Below are 18,711 nucleotides of genomic sequence, written 5' to 3' on the forward strand. Positions count from 1 at the left end.
TGTGCATATAGTAGAAGAAATATCCATAACATACAGTGTACAACACTGGTAAGCTGAAACATTATGACCACTGTCCACCGCAATATTGATGCCGCCTGGTTGCTTTGCAGGCATGTGACACAGTAACAAAAGTATGTAAGTAGAGCAGACACAGATGCAGGTCACCCTAGCAAATAAATGTCTGCAAATGGGGAAATCCATTTAGATAAGCAGCTCTAACAAAGGACGGATAATATTATGCAGTGCCTGTGAATGAGTTATCTCAAAAACAGCAAAGCTGGTGGAATACTCACATGCAATTGTGGTAAGCATATGTGGAAAGAGGTAGAAGGACAATGAAACTACCACTAGGCGCTAAATGGTTGGACATCCATGACTCTTCACAGAACATGGGGTTCAGAGGCTGCTCTGTAAAGTAATACAGGTAGTCATCTGTGGCATCTCTGCTGTAAGAGCACAATGCTGGTGCCCAAACGAGTGTTTCGGAGCACACCTTCCTCGTACATTGTCGAACACGGAGCTCCGCAGCAGACCACCCCTGCGTGTTCACATTTTGACCCAACAACACTGTCAATTACAATTTCAATGGGCACGGAACCATTGGGATTCAACTATTGATCAATGAAAATGTGTCAGCTCTTTGGGCAAATCACATTTTTGCTACACTAGGTCACTGGTTATCTCCACAAACGCCACCGTCATGGTGAACGGTGGTTTGAAATGTGCAGCACACCACAGACACAGGCTAGTGGGAGCAGTATTATGCTATGAGAGACATTCTCCTTCACTTGCATGGAACTTGTGGTAGTAATCAAAAACAAGCTGACATTTGCGAATCATCTGCATCCTTTCATGCTTGATGTCTTTCCCAGCAGTGATGTCATCTTTCAGCAGTATAACTGTCCATGTCTTGGAGCCAGAGCCATACTGAATGGTTTGAGAAATATTACAGTGAACTCACATTGATGTTTGGGTGACCAAATTTGCCTGATGTAAATCCTATGGAACCTATCTGGGTCGCTATCAGGCACCATCACCACATACGCAAAACAGTGGCCCGTTAGTTACATGAACTAATGACCTGTGCATAGACATCTAATGCCACGTATCTCCACAAACCTACCAACAAACTGTTGATCCCTGATATGCAGAATCAGGTATATATTTCATTCCAAAGATGGACAAGCAAGCTATTAAGCTGGTGGTCATAACATTTCAGCTCATTGGTGTATACACAGAATTGGGCTGTTATGTATGATGCAGAAAGTAAGGCAAGGTTTTAAAAAATGAATGGTAGCTTTCAAAAAAACCTTGGTTATATATATATATAAAGTAAATGCACTCAGAAATGGACATCTACAATATATATAAAGCTGTTTTCTTTTTCCCTCTATTCCTTTTTTGGCATTTGACCTGATCAGTTTCTTCCCTCAAAAAGAAACTTTGATGTGGAAGTTTGAACATACTTCCATTTGTTTTTAGATGTTCCTTGTATACCTGCTATTTACATAATGATTTTGCACATTTACGTGATGGTTGTATCACAGGTCCCAAATTTTGCTCACTTTCCTCAATAATTTTTAGACTTTGTAGGGCTTATAAGTTTCTTTTAACTAACACCATCTGGGAGGCATTCTGTTTCTGTTGAACGTTAAGAAACATGTAATATCTTTTTTAAATGTTGACTTAATAAAGAAAAATTTTTTATAATTTTGCTGAACATTTTTTGACTTTGTAGAGCTTCCAGGCTGCCCTGAACTTATTTCATATGGGAGGCAGTTTGTTTCTGTGTCAAAGTAAGAAAGCATGAAATACATGTTTAAAAATGGTAAATGATATGGACTGCAATTGATATTTTCTGGTAAACAGATCATTTTATGCCATAAACATGTTTTGATGTTTGCATGTTATGTTGCATTATTTTATTTGTTCTTTTACTGTTTCTTTTCAAATTTATTTTTTAAATAATTTACATTTCTTTTGACTGCATTCATTTATTTTTAATATTAGCTGAAGAAAGAGGCTTTGAAGATTTATGTTCACAACAGAGAGTAATATACCAAGAGTCTGTGATTAAAAAATAAATAAATAAAACATGTCCGAATGTAATGAAAATTGTAGTGAATGGTGCAAAATCCTAACAAAATGGAAATGCCATTTAAATTGTGGCAGTGTGACTATCAGATAATTTATTACTGTCAGTAACTGCCTCCAACAGTACATTAACCATTTACTAGCAAAAGTCACTGTAAATGCTAATGTAGAAATAAATTTGTCTCCATCTGCAAATAATAAGATTAATTTGACGAGAATATCGCATTGGAAAGACATACCTCTCACCCTTCTCTCTCTCTCTCTCTCTCTCTCTCTCTTTCCTTCCCTTTCTATCTATTGTTCTCCATCACGGTAGTGCCCTACCCTTACCCTTTCCTTCATATCACACTCTATCCTCACACCATTCAGACAACCAACCATACACCCTTGCATCCTCCATCTTAAATCATTCTCTTTGGCTCTATTTTCTTCTGCTCCATCCATTATCTTTCTATCTGAATGAAGCAGTTCTTTTAAGCAATATTTCAGTATAATTCATTTTCTGTGTTCATGATAAGAAACGGCAGGAAATAGGCAGACTTTAGAGCACCCCTCACTGCAGCATATTGGAAAAAAGTCTTCTCTTACATCCATGAGAATTTCACAACTGATGCTGCAATCACAATGAGAAGATGACTGTTTACAATACCTCTCAGTCCTTCATCACTGATATAAATGTAGTATATTCATTTAATGTGTGTAGGAAAATTAATGAGACCAACAGGTTATGTTAAGGCATTCAGTAACTTGTGATTGCTCTTTTCTTCCATTATCTTCCCCCCACCTTCCGGCATAGGTTTATGTAATACTTGCATGGTAATTGTTTCATGTGCATAGTCAGATAAAACGTCATTTATCTGCTGCAGTCATCCTTTGTGTCAGTATCATTTCATATAATTACATCCATTCCTAACACAGTACCACAAAAACTCATTTGAACAACATAAAAAGTTAACTTAAGATTACTCTGGTCAAGATGCTAGTAATTATTGGTTGATAACAGAAAAATTAAGGTATTATCAGCCAATAATACGTCTCCTATGAAAATTCCAGATTCAAAAGCACTGTTTTAAATAATCTGTTTAAAATGATTCAAATTACAGTTGATATAAAAAAAATCTTGATTCTATCACTAATAATGCTTAAATATTCAGAAGCTTGATTCAGTTTATATCGTTACAGGAAACGCAAATTCTACCTGTGAAATTCATCCTAGCACGTTGTGATCATAGCAGAGGTAATAAGAAAAATCATTAACAAGCAGTTCGCCTCTCTGTCTCTGTTTTACATGTAATTTCCAGTCAGTATATATCTCTATATATATATTTATATTCATATTTCTTCATTATTTTGCTGATTTTTATATTTACTTTATTTTAATTTTGGTTTTTGTTTATGTGTTGCATGAGGATTCTAAAGCCAAAGTAACATTTTATTTATGAGCAAATTGTTTACCAGAAACTATAGTCCTGCCTGAGCTCTACTATCCAGTTTGTGAATTTAGGATTAAAATAACTTTGACCTACTGAAATTAAGCTGCAAAATTAATTTAGGCATAATGTATTGTAAAAATGCTCAGTAAAACTCACAAATTATGAGCTCTCTGCTACATGTACTTCATCTTGTTTATTACTACAGAGAAGCTAAAAACTTTCCCTATATACACTCAGATTCAGTTTTCATACTGAAATGGCATGGAGCTTATGACTAAATTGTATAATCTGAATATAAATCAACACAGGTCAGAATTTGAGACAGCTACATCTCTCCACTATTACTAAAGCACTATTGAAACAATGAGAGCAGCAGACAGTATTTTGTTCTTATGTTTCTAGACAATGATACACGTGATAAAAAAATATTAACTAGGTCATTTACCAGTATTGTACTTTTTCTAAATAATATTCATTCAGTTTAGTGAGAATTAATTACATTGTGACTGACCTTAATAATCTATTTGAGGAGTTTCTCCATCTTTGGGTACTGAAACATCAAGTTCAATGCATGCCTTCATTTCATATTCCCCAAACATATTTTATACCAAATCATATTAATCTTATTCTTCAAACTTTTTTGCAACAAGCCACATGAATATGAGAGGAATGCAGTTACAAAAATGTATAGTTATGTGAGATGCTTAAGAATTAGTGTTGTTTTTTGTGTTAGAAATATAAAGAGGAAAGATAAACAGAAAATGCCATTTCAGGCAAAAGTGTAAATGCTATGTATCTTAACACAGTTTCTGAAGTAGCAGTCATAGTAACATATCTGATCACAATGACTGCCTGTACATTTCATTGGTGCTGACTAAACTGAATAAATTATTCAAGAGAGTAAACTCACTAGAACAGTTTAAGAAAATACTGCTAGACTAATCTTCAAATATTATGCTACTGTGATAGTAGACACATGTGATGCAACTAATGTAATCCAGATGATGGCAGATAGACCAGTATCACTGTAACTGGAAGACTCTAAGTCACTTTATTAGAAAACTAGATTGTACTGCGAGTGAATAGTAATATAAAATGATAAAAGTACAATGGAAGTCAATAATCAAATCAAAGGCAAAGAGTAATAATAAGACAAACAGAGTGAATACAACAAAACATAAAAAATGAAACTATATTAGCTTACTTTCCATTTCATAAATCATATTTCACAGGCCCCATTGAATTTCTAGAATTTGGAAAAAATTCATAAAGTAATTGTCAATGTATATTTTGCTTCTAACTATTCCTTGTAACCAGTGGACAGTGCTGTGCAACTGCATTAAACTGTGAGAGAAAGTCTCCAAATGATGAGAACATTCAGATATCACCAAAAAAAGTAAATCAAGTGCCAGTTCCAAAAATATTTCCGTGTTTCCCATAAAGAGGAAAGTAGCATGTTGCCTTCTCTTTCTTCCCTTCTGTTCATTTGATGTTCAATTTCTACCATATTTTTTACCATATACAGTTTTTCCTTTAATTTTTCTCTTATTTCTGATATTCCCATGAGTTATCTCCCCATATTTTTGTTTGCTGTTAACAATATTATTAAAAGGATACATTGCTACTCACCATAAAGATGACACATTGAGTTGCAAACAGGCACACTGAAAAGACTGTCACACATTTAGTTTTTGGTCAGAGCCTTCTTCAGAAAAGAAAGCCCCCCCCCCCCCCCATACACACACAAACATTCACACAAGCAAGTACATTTCATGCTCACATGAGCACTGTCCATGGCTGCTCTGGCCAGAGATGATGGTCATGTGTGCATGAAGTGCTTGATTGTGTGAATGTGTGTGTTTCTTTTTCTGAAGAAGGCTCTGGCTGAAAGCTAGATGTGTAACATAATTTTTGCTATGCCTGTCTGCAACTCAGTGTGTCATCTTTTCGGTGAATAGCAGCCTATCCTTTTCATAGTAATTCTGATATTCCTGTCTGATCTTTCCTTTGTTTGCTCGTACCTGCTCTTGACTTTGACTACATCCCTGCCAGTGATGCATGTTGGTACCTTTAACCATGCTTCTTTTCATAAACTAACTGGCAATTATCCAGTGCTTCTGTAGTAGCTTCTTTGTTATGTCGAAAGTGAATCATTGCATGCTTTCCAGTCTGTCTAAACACATCTTGTCTTTTTTTTCTTATTGGTATATCACTGACTTGCTGTTAAGGCTCAGGAAAAAAGGCCATTCACTCTATTCATTTTATCCTTTTCTCTCTCTATATTCATTCTGCACTATTTTTCAATTAATCCATTCTGTCAAATTTTACATCTTTGCACTCCAAGTTACTTTTAAATCTAATACTACTTTATGGCAATGATAAAAGTACAAATAAAAATCTGTAACCACATCTACATAAATAAAGTAACATCACAAATTTAAAACTAAAAAAAAGTACTATCATAATTTTTAATTTAAAATATGATCTCCCTTGCTGCATGATAAATTCATCTTTACTTCTATTTATCAAAAGGTGCAATAGTGTACTAAACATTTGTTTTTCCATATCATCCAGTCCTAAGTCCAATACATCTTAGACTTCACTAGTAGAGAACTCACTGCCGTCGTATCCCACTTTCAGTAAATATTACTGAATATATTATGGGACTTTCAGACTCCCATATTTTAATATTTTGAACCAACCAGCAGTAAAATATGCTCTCAATGCATTGATGATTCCATCTACAAGCATTTCAAAATTTTCCAGTCAAATGAAAGAACATGAGAGTGATATCAGTTTTTTTTTATTTGCACTAAACCTCTTGAAAAAGAAGATAGTAAGACAAGTGTGCTTGTCGATCCCCTTTTTATGTCAGCCTTTAATTTTGACAAAAAAATGTTGCAAATAATATGAAAGATTTTTGTAACAGAATCTCACAGGTTTGAAAATAAAGTAGGACATTTGTTTACCTGAAAGTATACAGTAGCTACAGACTGATACTGGAGAAAATATAGACTATACAATGTAACAGCTTTTGTACTTTGTCTTTGTTTTACAATGTCTGGAGGTCATTTTTCTTATAAATGTCACCATTTACTCTGTTGCACAATAATCCAGGAACTTTCCTTACTTGTTGTAAAAGATAACATGGCATTATGACTTGTATAACTGCTAAAATAATTCTGAAATAATAAACTCCACTGTCCACTCAAATGTAAATGCATGTTAATTAAAATATTCTTTATATGTGCAGATCATGCGATAGTCACTGTAACTGTACTGCCACTTATGTAACAGTTCCAAGTTTTCTTGTCAGTATTTTAGATGTATGTCTGATGTCATTTGACAGAAGAACCATTCTCTGAACTGTGTGTATTATTTGAGTGATATTTACCATGGATGCACTGCTGACAAATAACTAAACAATTAAAATAATTTGGAGTTTTTTTGTAGATTTCAAATTTATTTATTTTTATTTCCTTCTTAAATACCCATAAAATGACTGCACAGGCTGGCACATATGGAGTTTTCTGGTCATGTAATGGTTCATTTAATGAATTAAATACATTTTTTTTTTTGCAATGTAAGAGTAGTGCAGATTATAAACCATTGGTTGTAGGCTGTAAGGAAAATGCTCCATATAAACCATAGAGACTTGAACCTAGGAGTGAAGAGTTTATCATGAAGGTGGTGGAATAATATATTGTAAAAATATGTGGATGTGTTGAAGATTAAGCTTTGGAGAAGAAACAGTGATGATATTTACGATTTTTAAATGAAAATACATGAAAAATGGGGACAAACGAGAATGTATAAAGAGAAAAAAAAGGAAAATAACTTTTAGATTACAAAGCAAATAAATCAAAATAAAAAAAAGATATGGAAGTGACAGGAAAGTAAAGCAGTAGAGTATAGGCTAGATTTGGGAGTGGTATTACTCCATTATATATTTTTTCTTGCTGTTTGCAGATACAAAATCCTCTGCAACATTCAGGAAATGACACCATGCACACAGTGAACCAGTTTCAGGAACAGAGTGTTGTATGATTCATCAAATTCAGTAACTGCAAACCACATTTCTACTCCAACCACCTCTGTTTATTTTGAATAAATTCTTCCTTTTGAAGAATCCACCTCTTCCTCTAATACCATCATCATCTAATAAAACCAAACGGGATGGTGCAGTGGTTAGCACACTGGACGCGCATTCAGGGGGATGATGGTTAAAATCCGCGTCCGGCCATCCTGATTTAGGTTTTCTGTGATTTCCCTAAAATCGCTTCAAGCAAATGCTGGAATGGTTCCTCTGAAAGGGCACAGCCAATTTTCTTCCCCATCCTTCCCTTATCTGATAGGATTGCCAACCAACCCTCTAATAAATCAGTTTAATACATTTCCCTTTCAATTTATGTACAACTGTCGCTCCTTTCTCATGACAGGTAAAGATTCAAACAATTAAATTAGGAAAATATCTCAGAAATGTTACTGGCTATTGGCTTCACTCAGAAATCATTCATTCTGAATGTCAGAGAAAAACAATGGTAAACATTAATAACTTGACCATACTGTTATTTGACCCCCAGACACCTAGATTATCATCCAGTATTTTATAGTGTGCAATTTCAGTCGCTTGCTACCTTCAGTTTCAATTTGCACTTTTTCATCGTGATTAATTAGCTATTTTAATACCTGCACTCTGGAGCCCTTCACCCTACTGAAAGATCAACGACAGCTTTCAGATTCCATTTGCAATCTGATTTGGGAAACTTTCCACTGCAGATCCCTCTGCATTCTTTATATTTTGCTTTACGTCATACCTAAAATTCCATAATTCTATCTCTGTTGGAAGTGATTTACCAACAATGTTCTCCAACTATTATAACAGGTGCTTACAGGTTTTCTCAAATCAGATTCAACTTCTCCTAAAGGTGCCAGTCTCCTACTCATTGCTATACATTTGTGAACATTATAAAGTTTACTGATGTCCAGTCTGGCCATTTTCTGCTTCTTTTGATCACTTTATGGGAACACAAGTCTTCTCCGTGTTCCGCATCATTAAACATGACTTAGTTTTCTACTTTCCAAGATCAAAGCAAATCTTTCTGAAATATTTATAATTTATCCAATAAATACTATGTATTGGAGGTCAAGATTACCTATAGCGCTTTGCCAAAATGTGTGTCCGTGTGATCATTTTACGTACTTTTTCCTGTTGTTTTCACTCCATCACATAGTTCATTCATCTGCTGCTGATTGTAGTGCTAAGATTGAACAATTCTCAGTCATTTTTTATTAATAATTGAAAATTTTTTGATGGATGAGTAACTTTCTTACATGAAAACCATGCATTACTTACTTTATAGGTTTTCCATCGCTCTAAGCTTCCCTTTACTCTAATGCCATGTACAGGGTAATTCTGCGATATGAACTTTATGGGATGATGGAGAAGGGTAAATGTATCAGTTTGAGGTCAAGGACCTGGTCCACAAGTGACTGAGTTGAAAGTTATATGTGAAAATCGTTCATATAATTCTGACTGTATAATATACCTACCTGGTACTGTTGTTGCAAAAATTGTAGGGTAGGCTGTCTCGACCAGCACACAGGTGTAAAGGTTTGGGATAATAACTCAACTAACCCAATGCAGATGGTGTGCTAATAGATTCCAGTCTGTGTTTACAAGCTGAAGTACTAATGTCAATGGAACATGATTTTCATGTATGGGCAAGCAAATGGAAGTAGCAGAGAAGTGGAAAGGTTGTACAAGACCAAATACTTGCATAAAAGACATCAGACTCATTCCATGTTTCCAAGACTGTAACAATGATTAAGTGAAATGGGGTAATGGCCGAGAAAGACAACAAACTACATGGACTCCTGACCAGATTATTAGTCAATGTGTGGGCAGGCACAGTCGGTGATTACATATTAGACATGTTTCTTCTTCCTCCCTTTTTAAAGGCAACAGCGTACACTGTGTCTATCAGAGTCATACTACTGAGGTTCCTGAAACATATCTACTTCATTATCTGTCAATGGAGATGGTTCCAACATGATGGAGCTTCACCTTACTCTGGACTGAGGGTTTGTGAACCACGGGATCTGATATTCCTTGAACAGTGGATAGGCAGATGAGGTCCTGTTTTGTGGCCAGTACATTCAAGTGATCTCACCCCAATTGATTTCTTCTTGTGGAGCCATGGTAAAAGTCTTGTGTAAATGATGCCTGTTGAGACTGAAGGGGGCTCTTCTGCCAAAAATTCTTGCTGATGGTAACACCTTTTAAACAACACCAGTAGGTAGTAAAACAGATATGACAAAAGTTCATGCATTGATGCTGCTGACGCCATTTTTAACAACTGTTGTACATGTAGCAGCTTGTATAACTTGTGCAGGTAAATGGAATTTAGTATTACTGTATCATGGACTTATGATTTTCAGTCCCTCTCATATCGAGCTATATGTGCCTTCAACAGGGGAAATCATCTGAGAGTATTCTGAGGGTACTGGGGAGCATTCAGCAGGAACTCTGTATGCCATGATCAGGATTCAGAAGTTGGGGCGGGCTGAGGTGGAACTTTAGTAGATTATCACTTACACCTTTTGACTCTGTCACTTCTGTACTAGGGTCTCTCACCTCAAGATGATTCATTTACCTTTCTCCATCATCTCTGAGAGTTTGTAACATCATCACAGAATCTTATTGTGCTCGTGTTGCTTTCAAGCATTACCATCATTATGGGAGAGAATTTTGTTTGTGCTAAATGTCATACCTCCTCTATACTTCCTATTACATCAATGTCATAGCAAAGTTATGGATCAGCGTAGAGAATATGTTCTAATTTCTCACTTAATTTAATGTTTGGATATGAAAGTATTGATGTCCATTTATTTTGTTGCTATTGATATTGACACTGTGTAATTTATTCCATACTTCAGTACACTGAGAATCTCACCTTATAAATCCACATCTATGCTCTGCAGATAACTCTCAAGTGGATGGAAGAGGTGCATGGAGAAGCACCATGTCACGTATCAGGGTTTATTTCTGTTCCATTTGTGTACGGTGCGTAGGAAGAATGAGTGCTTACGCACATCTGATTGTGCTGTAATTAATCTTGTCTTCACAGTCCCATTGGGAGTGATGTGTAAGGGATTGCAGTATATCACTAGATCCCTCACTTATTATTGGGCATTGAAACTTTCTACATAATATTTCATGGGTGGTTGGCATCTGTCTTCAAGAATCTGTGAGTCCAGGTCTTTCAGCAGTTCTGAGACAGTCTACAATGGGTCAGACAAACCTGCTGCCCTTCTGCATACATTTTCAACACTCTGTATTAGTCCTATATGGGAGGGGCGCCACTCACTCCATCAATATTCTAGGATGAGCCACACGAGTGTTTTGTAAGCAGTATTCTATGTCAATGAACTAAACTCTGCCTGTTGCTTCACTTATGATTGAATGTAAGTGATTGTTCCATTTTATATCCCTACAAACTGTTACACCAAGTTATCTGTATGAGCTGACTGTTTGTAATGGTGACTATTGATATTGTAGTCAAAGAATATTACACTTTTTTGTTTTGTAGGGTTCAAAGTTTTAGATTTCTGAACATTTGAAGAAAAATGCATATATTTGCACCACATTGAAATTGTATCAAGATCTGACTCGTTATTTGTGCCCAGAGCTAAATGTTGCAAGTTCCTCCTTGAGACATGACACTACTGCCTCTTTATCTAGTCTACTATTATCTAAATCTTTATACTTGTTGTAGTTGCCTTTTGTATTTTGGTAATCGTTATTGCTACAACTGCTTCAGGGCCACTGATATCAGCTTCAAAGTGGAGATCCTTTAAGGCTAAATGCAAACTGAGAGGCATATAGCATGTGTGACATGACACAACACTGCAGCACAATGCGCACGTTCCGCGCGTGTCACGCGGGTCCAATGATAGAGACGAGTACACATACTTTGCACACGCCGGTTGGCGACGCTCTGCACTGACAGTAACGAAGCACATGCGCTTCTCAAACAATTTTACAGAAACTATTCAGTAAAAATACTTCATTTTTACTTGTTTGTAGCATTATATGTCAGGTTCATGGCAAAGTGCCCATCATCTCGCTAATGCTCATACTTATTGTGGTGTACACATTTCAGTAGGACGCTGTGCAAAATTCGAAAAGTTTGCAATGCAAAATAGGGTTCGCTATGATTTTGCGTTTGGTGCATTTACACCATATGTTGCTGCATATGAATTTAGCTAACATGTTGAATTTTTCTTTAGACTAGGGAGGAGGTCTCTATCTGCCTCCGATCTTGAGAAAATTGATCCTATGTAGTGCGCTCACTCCTGATCTCACATCCATGAGAATGAAATATTCACAGCATCCCTTATCTCTCCTAAATTGCTCAAGACACCGAAACGAGATTTTGGTGAATGATAGCACACAAGGCAGAGAATATTTTGCCAATTCATAAACACACGGAACTTTCGTATCTATAGCAATATATCAGTAGTTATACTTACTTTTGTTATTTATTCCACTCCAGTGACTGTAATTTTTTAATAGTTGCTGACAGTTAGTGAAACGAGTTTCCTAGTATGAAAATAAACATGGAATTTCTTCTCATATGTTACTGCAAACTAACAGAGGTTTTTCGTAAGCTGTTGAGCTCTCCGATTGCCAATTACTTGTTTAATGAGGCACTCTGTTTCAGAATTCTGTCGCAATAGCTGCTGTGAGATGAGTGCAAATTATACTGTGTTTTGGCAAAGGAAGTACTATTAAACCTGTCAACAAGAGAAATGTGGCTGCTACTCATAAATGGTGATGCTTCTTCGAATGAGAGAAGGTCAACAATTCACATAAAAATAAATTGCCAGTTCTGTTGGGATTTTGGTTGAATCTCCGTAACCCATCGTATTTTTAACACTGAATGACTGGAATGGAAATTTACGAAAGGATTTAATTCCTTCTCTTGAGCTGAGCAGTATTAAAATAATGATGAGCGTTCCCTTCAGGTGGAATGATAGGCACAAGGTAGATGCTGATTATTCACGTAAGGCTTGCCAAACTGACAATGCATGATTCACAAATAAAATAGTTGATATTGAGAAAAATAAACAATTGATCTGTTGCATAACACAATGGTCAGTGTATTGTCAGCAGCTGAAAATAATGCATACAACAAGAATGCGGAAGCTAGCCATGTGTGCCTGGTGAATGGGAGTTGACATCATTCAAAAAACATTGTCATGAAAGTATATCTGCCTTTGTCAGCAATACATTCAACAAATTAAATATATTTATAATCACCACACTATTTCAGGATACTCGTACTTTCGTAATAATACCGACCATTTTTTTCATGTGTGCAGCCTGTTGTATAATTAGTTTATTAATGCTGATAATGTGTATGTAACCATTGAAATGCTTTTTCTCATCACGGCAAGCCAATTAAAACATTGTTGTTTGTGACCGCTTTTGACTGTTTTTAGCTTGCAGTGGAAATGTGATGTCCACATGTACATAGTGAAACTTATGTACTTCATATCTTGGACACTTTTTACCAGAAGAAAGGCAGCAAGTAGATAACCTTGTTTTACTTTCCTGCCTTGCTTCTAGATCACGTGATTTGACAATATTCCATACTTCCTTATTCACTACCCTCATGATGAATCATATATCCCTTCTTATGACCTGAAAACATTGTGGAGGCAGAAGATATAATCCTAGAGGCTAATGGCTCACCAGTTATTGAACTGTGCGTTGTTCTTGACAAAAGAATAAACAAAACAAAAGAACTGTACACATATGTGTAACTGAAAATATTATGTACTAGCGAAATGAGATGGAGCGCTTAAACAGCAAAAAATGAAACCCTATCCATTAAGGTCATATTTTTCGGATGGGCAACACTTCCACTGACCATATGCGCCATGCCGTGGTGAGCACTTGGCAGAACTGCCTTCCTGCTTCCTGCCTCACCCCTCTCACAGTACTCGCGTGGCATGCGGTGCGAGAAACTGTGCCACAACCACAACGCTGTGTGACCTGGTGTAGACGCGTGTCACATCCAGTCACATCTCGTTCCAATTTGCACGGTCCCACTTGAACCTGTGAAGTTACAAAAATGCGTGCTTTGCTGCACCGCATTACACATGTCTCAGTTTGCGTCTAGCATAAGATGTTAGGTCGATTTGTTACCATTAGATCTAAAATATTTTTATCAAGAGTGGGATTCCAAACTATCTGTTCTAAACAGTTTTTAGAGAAGGTATTTAGTATTGTTTCACAGGATGTCTTGTCATGCCCACACTTACAAAACTATAACTATGTACATAAATTGTCAACCATTAGATGATTTACATCTCTTCTAGTGATAACAGTATCCTTGGGGAATATATGTTCTATTGATCCAAGGTTTTCTCTAAATGTTTTGGTTACACCTGGGGAGGAGTCTGGTGATCGATAAAAATATCTCATGAGAGGCTTATGTCCACCGTTGGTACTGAGTCTTACCCAAACTATATCACATCCAGCTTCAATTTCTATCTACTTTTGTTTGAGTTTATTGTCTTCTCCAACAAATACACCACCTCCATTTACCATTAGCCTATCCATTTCAATTCACATTTAGATTTACCTAAAAAATCTCGCTGCTGTCAATTTCAGGATTTAGCCAGCTTTCTGTAAATAGTATTATTTGGACTCCACTGCTTCTTTGGAGTGCTTAAAACTCTGGCACTTTTTTTGAATGCTTTGGCAGTTGATCGTTAGTGTCACTTCTGCCTGGTAAAAATAAGTTAATGGTATTTTCCATAGGTCAGTCTTTCATGTTGTATCTTAACTGCAACAGAGAAAAACATTAATTTGTGAGATATCAATTTTTATGTTTTGAATATATTTATTTACTGGCGTCTTACAGAGTAATGTTTTAGAATTACTTTTGATTTAAACAAAATGTATTCACAGAATAAAAGATAATTAGAAGTATGTGTGGGATTAACATGGCACAGCTTGTAGACATTTATTTAAGCTGTTAGGGATAATAATAATAATAATAATAATAATAATAGCCTCACAACACATCTAAAAAATTAAATGTGTTGTGAACAGTCTATTGTACATTAAAAAGATTAGAAATATTCACAAACAGAATGCTAGGAGGAAATCTGTGTACATTATATGATAACACTTGAGCAAGTAATCACATTTCTCCTTTTCTTCTTCATTATCGTTTAGGGCCATATTTCTTCTTGTATATAGTGATTATGGTTATTCTCAGTGCTCCATTAACCACTGCTGACACATTTTATCCATTCATTTGCTCCTCTCTCGTTTCTGCCGTTTTACCATTTTAAATATTTTGTAATGGCGTCATCTATTTATTGGTACCAATGGCTGTATACATCATCTAATGAGCAATTGCTGTGTACATCATCTTATGAGACAATCATGCTATCTTCATAAAAGAAAATATTATGTATGCCAAAATATTTGCATCGAGATGAGTCCCCTCCCCCTCGTCCTCTGTAGTTTGCTGAAGATCCAGTTGCCACCTATATACACTCGAAGCACCAGCAGTACAAAATATTGTCCTAACTTCTCATTAGCATATCACTAGACGTCTTTGTATTTTTAGAAGATATAAATTTGGCTTCAAAGATATATGCCTATAACAATTAAATGACACTTGCAATTGTATGTTACTTTATAGCAGAGTTCGGAGATCTGGAGGTTTTTCCAGATGCAAATGTTTCAGTATGGTTTATATGTTTCTTTCATATAGGCAGCAGGATTGCTTCACTTATTATCTCCCTTTTCCATTCTCCCTGCCCAAACATTTCTATTTCTCAATTATAACATGGTTTGCACTACAAATTGTCTGTAATCTGTAACTGACAGCATACCATAAAATAACATGGCTAAAAAGCTAACAGTTAGGATGAATACTCTGAAATCTTTTATGCATCAGCAGCAGCCTTATTAGTTATTTTCTTTACCATATGTTATAAAGTGAATATTTTGTTTCCAGTTTTCTATCATTGACTGTAAATAATGAAAAATATAATAGGAGTTGTGACACACAATTTCTGAAGTTTATCTAAAGTTATAGCAGGGGTGTCAGAATATAATCCAGATTATGGTTTCTCTTTTGTTGGAAGCAAGCAACACACCAGTGTAAAGTTCACTATGTATCCATCATTTGTTCCCATCAATTGGCCTGTTAATTGCTATAAACAGGAGCACTATTTCAAACTATCTGAAAAACTTGTCATTTTTAAATGTTTTATAACAAAATGTCACACAATATTAGTTACCTTGAAGAGACACTTTTTAACATGCCTATGTTTGTATGAAGTAATTTTGGTTTTCTTTTTTTTTTTTTTTTCTTCTGTATCCCAGACGATGTCGCAGTCGTGAGGAGGAGCCGAGGTTTGTGTATGGACGCTATCGTCACCCTAGTGGTCGTCATCCACAGAGCTATCACCACCATCACCACCAACATGTAGAAGAAGAGGAAGGCATTTATGAAACAGCAGATCGTGATAGAGGAGGGGAGCAACTCTGTGCAGATACTCCAGACAGTGAAAGGTGGGTATCGAGGCTGACAATCACCCATTTTCTTCTGATCCCACTTGTCTGTTCAAAGTTATTAAGACTTGGTCTCCTCCAGTATGTATAGTTCATTTGCATCTCCACATTGAATGTTTTGACAGTATAGCTACAAGATTACAATTTCAAAAATACAAATTCACTGATATTAAGGGTGTCTTTATTAAATGGTTTTATTTTCTTGGTTTCAAGTACATAAAATGTTACATTTTGGAAAAAAACGTAACCCTATAATCTGAAAAGAAAGGAAAAATGTATGGTTTCTTTTATAATATTCTGAAAGTAGCTAGTTGTTTTGCTTATAATTTTCTCTTTGTTGTACATAGGAGACAAAATACATTTCTTGAGCATAGAAGCATTTATAATCAAAAAGTTGTTGTGTGCATCTCAAGAGCACATTGTGTGGCCTCTTAAAATACTGGAAGACAAGAGTACAGAAGATTTTATTGTAATCTTGGACAAGTGCACATTATGATTGTAAAGGACTGCAGAGATAGATGGGGAAGATGTTTAATAAGTATTTTAATAGGTCAAATAAAAAGTAGCAACAATGAGAAAACAGAAGAGAAAGAAAAACGTATATATGGGAGCAGATAAACATTACAAATACGAAAGAAGATGTTAAGATACAAAAGGCGACTTTTCGGAACTGTAAAGCTTGTGTAATAAAGTTTTTTGGAACTTCAATGGCTTTACCAGTACAACACCATGCTGCCTTCCTGGGTGTCAGACTTACGTCCCTAGTAAATTACTGTCCACAACTATATTATAAATAATTGTTGTAGTGTAGTTACAACACCCTCCACATTATATTCTTCTGCTCTGCAGCATATTGTGTACACTACTTTACTACATTTACTTGTTTTATTTTGGCTGTGCCAAGTAGCTAGTTTCACTACATAATATGTTAAGATTCTCATTTCTAACAGTGTGATCATATTTGCCAATTTTCTGTGTAGTGCTAAGGAACCCTCTTTATTGTGAGATGCTGAACATGAATTGATATACATTTGCCAATTATTCTGTGGTGTTTTAAGCAGCCTTTTCATTATTGGATGCTAAACACTGATCACACATGATTGATATATAAAATTTCTTCCCCACTGCTTATATGTATGCTTGTTTCTAGTAGTTATGCCAGGGAAATTAGCAGCAGCTCACTTTTGTGAGATGTATGGAACTTAGGATACATTCTGACTTAATGCAAAACAACTCAATTCCTTCTTAAAGCATAACTGCATTTTGTGAAATGACCTTACTTTTCATAGTTGTAACAACTTCAACATAACATTTTCCTGAACTACAGCCTATTATTTATGTTGTTCATACATGCACCACTGCAGAATCTTTTAAAATATATATAATTACTACAGCAGCTATTATCTATAAGTTTTCACCTCTTCGGCCAAAGTTTTTAATGTTCAGAAAAGCATTATTCTTCATCAGAATGTGGCTATCAAGGAAAGGAGGAATAGCATCCAATCTCAGACAAGCTACTGGAGTCTGCTAGAGTATTTAGCTTGTTGGGCAGCTCAAATAGTTAGTACTAGTGGACAGGTTTCATGCATATACCTGGAAATGTAGTTGTAGTTTACGTTGAGAGACATTGCATCCACAATTTCCTCACTGGAAGATGGGAATATAAGGTACAGCACTGGATTTTTTGTTAGAGGCTCCCCCTATAACTTGCTGCTAATACTGTTGCTATAACAGTACTAACTGCTGCTGAACGAATTCCTCTTGCTGTTCTTTTTCTTGCTACAACAGTGCTCATTTCTGCTGATGCATTTCTTCTCACTGTTGAGTGTTGTTGTTGCTGCTCCAGAAGTTTCAGGATTTCTGGGGTAATGTTGTGTGACTGGGCTATGCAGTAGGCATTTTCATAGGAGTCATCATTACCACATTAGTTTTAGTCCAGACACCACTTTATTAATGCCAAGACACACTCCAAAGGTGCAAAGATGCTATGTATGTATTACCTTAACAATCTATCAACTCACAGTTATCAGTAACACCATTACCATATGATCCTATCATAATCAAATCCAAAAAACAATACCATCAATAAGAAATCCACACAACACCAAGACTAACTAGAATAGATACATTTACAAACCCTATTTCATCAAGTTGGCAACAAAGAACATGACAAATGAGCATGATCAGTGGTGAACAGCACTTTACGCCTAGCCAGTGACCAAAGGCAGTTTCAAATAGCATGACAGTTGTTGGGCCAATGACAAACACACAAAATTCTTCCTTACAGTGCGATCAGCAGATTTCCAGCTGTTGAGCTGAGTGTCTCCTGTTATTTAGCAGGGATACTAGACCCATCAATTGAAATTAGTAATTAATTCATGCATCATGTTTCCACAACATAATGGAGGAGAGCCTTGAGGAGCAATTTCACCAAAATTGATCTTGATTTGTTGTGTAGTGAATGAAGTATACCTCCCAGATTCTATCCAGGTTTTGTTCAAGTTTTCAGTCAGGCTCATATCAGCACTTCTGCTATCCAGAACGCATACCAAAATAATTACACTTGATTTGTAACCT

The 18,711-nt window shown here is 35.8% G+C and overlaps 1 protein-coding gene across 1 annotated transcript in view; it reads left to right on the top strand.

Moving 5' to 3' along the window:
• LOC126176584 (disintegrin and metalloproteinase domain-containing protein 22) overlaps positions 1-18,711 on the top strand; it is a 1,067,821-nt gene that overhangs the window by 1,030,429 nt on the left and 18,681 nt on the right. Inside the window, exon 26 of the mRNA XM_049923744.1 lies at positions 15,946-16,134. Coding sequence (XP_049779701.1) covers positions 15,946-16,134 — 189 coding nt within the window. The remainder of the gene's footprint in view (positions 1-15,945; positions 16,135-18,711) is intronic.

This window comes from Schistocerca cancellata, chromosome 3 (assembly GCF_023864275.1).
Source record: "Schistocerca cancellata isolate TAMUIC-IGC-003103 chromosome 3, iqSchCanc2.1, whole genome shotgun sequence".
Lineage (NCBI taxonomy): Eukaryota > Metazoa > Arthropoda > Insecta > Orthoptera > Acrididae > Schistocerca > Schistocerca cancellata.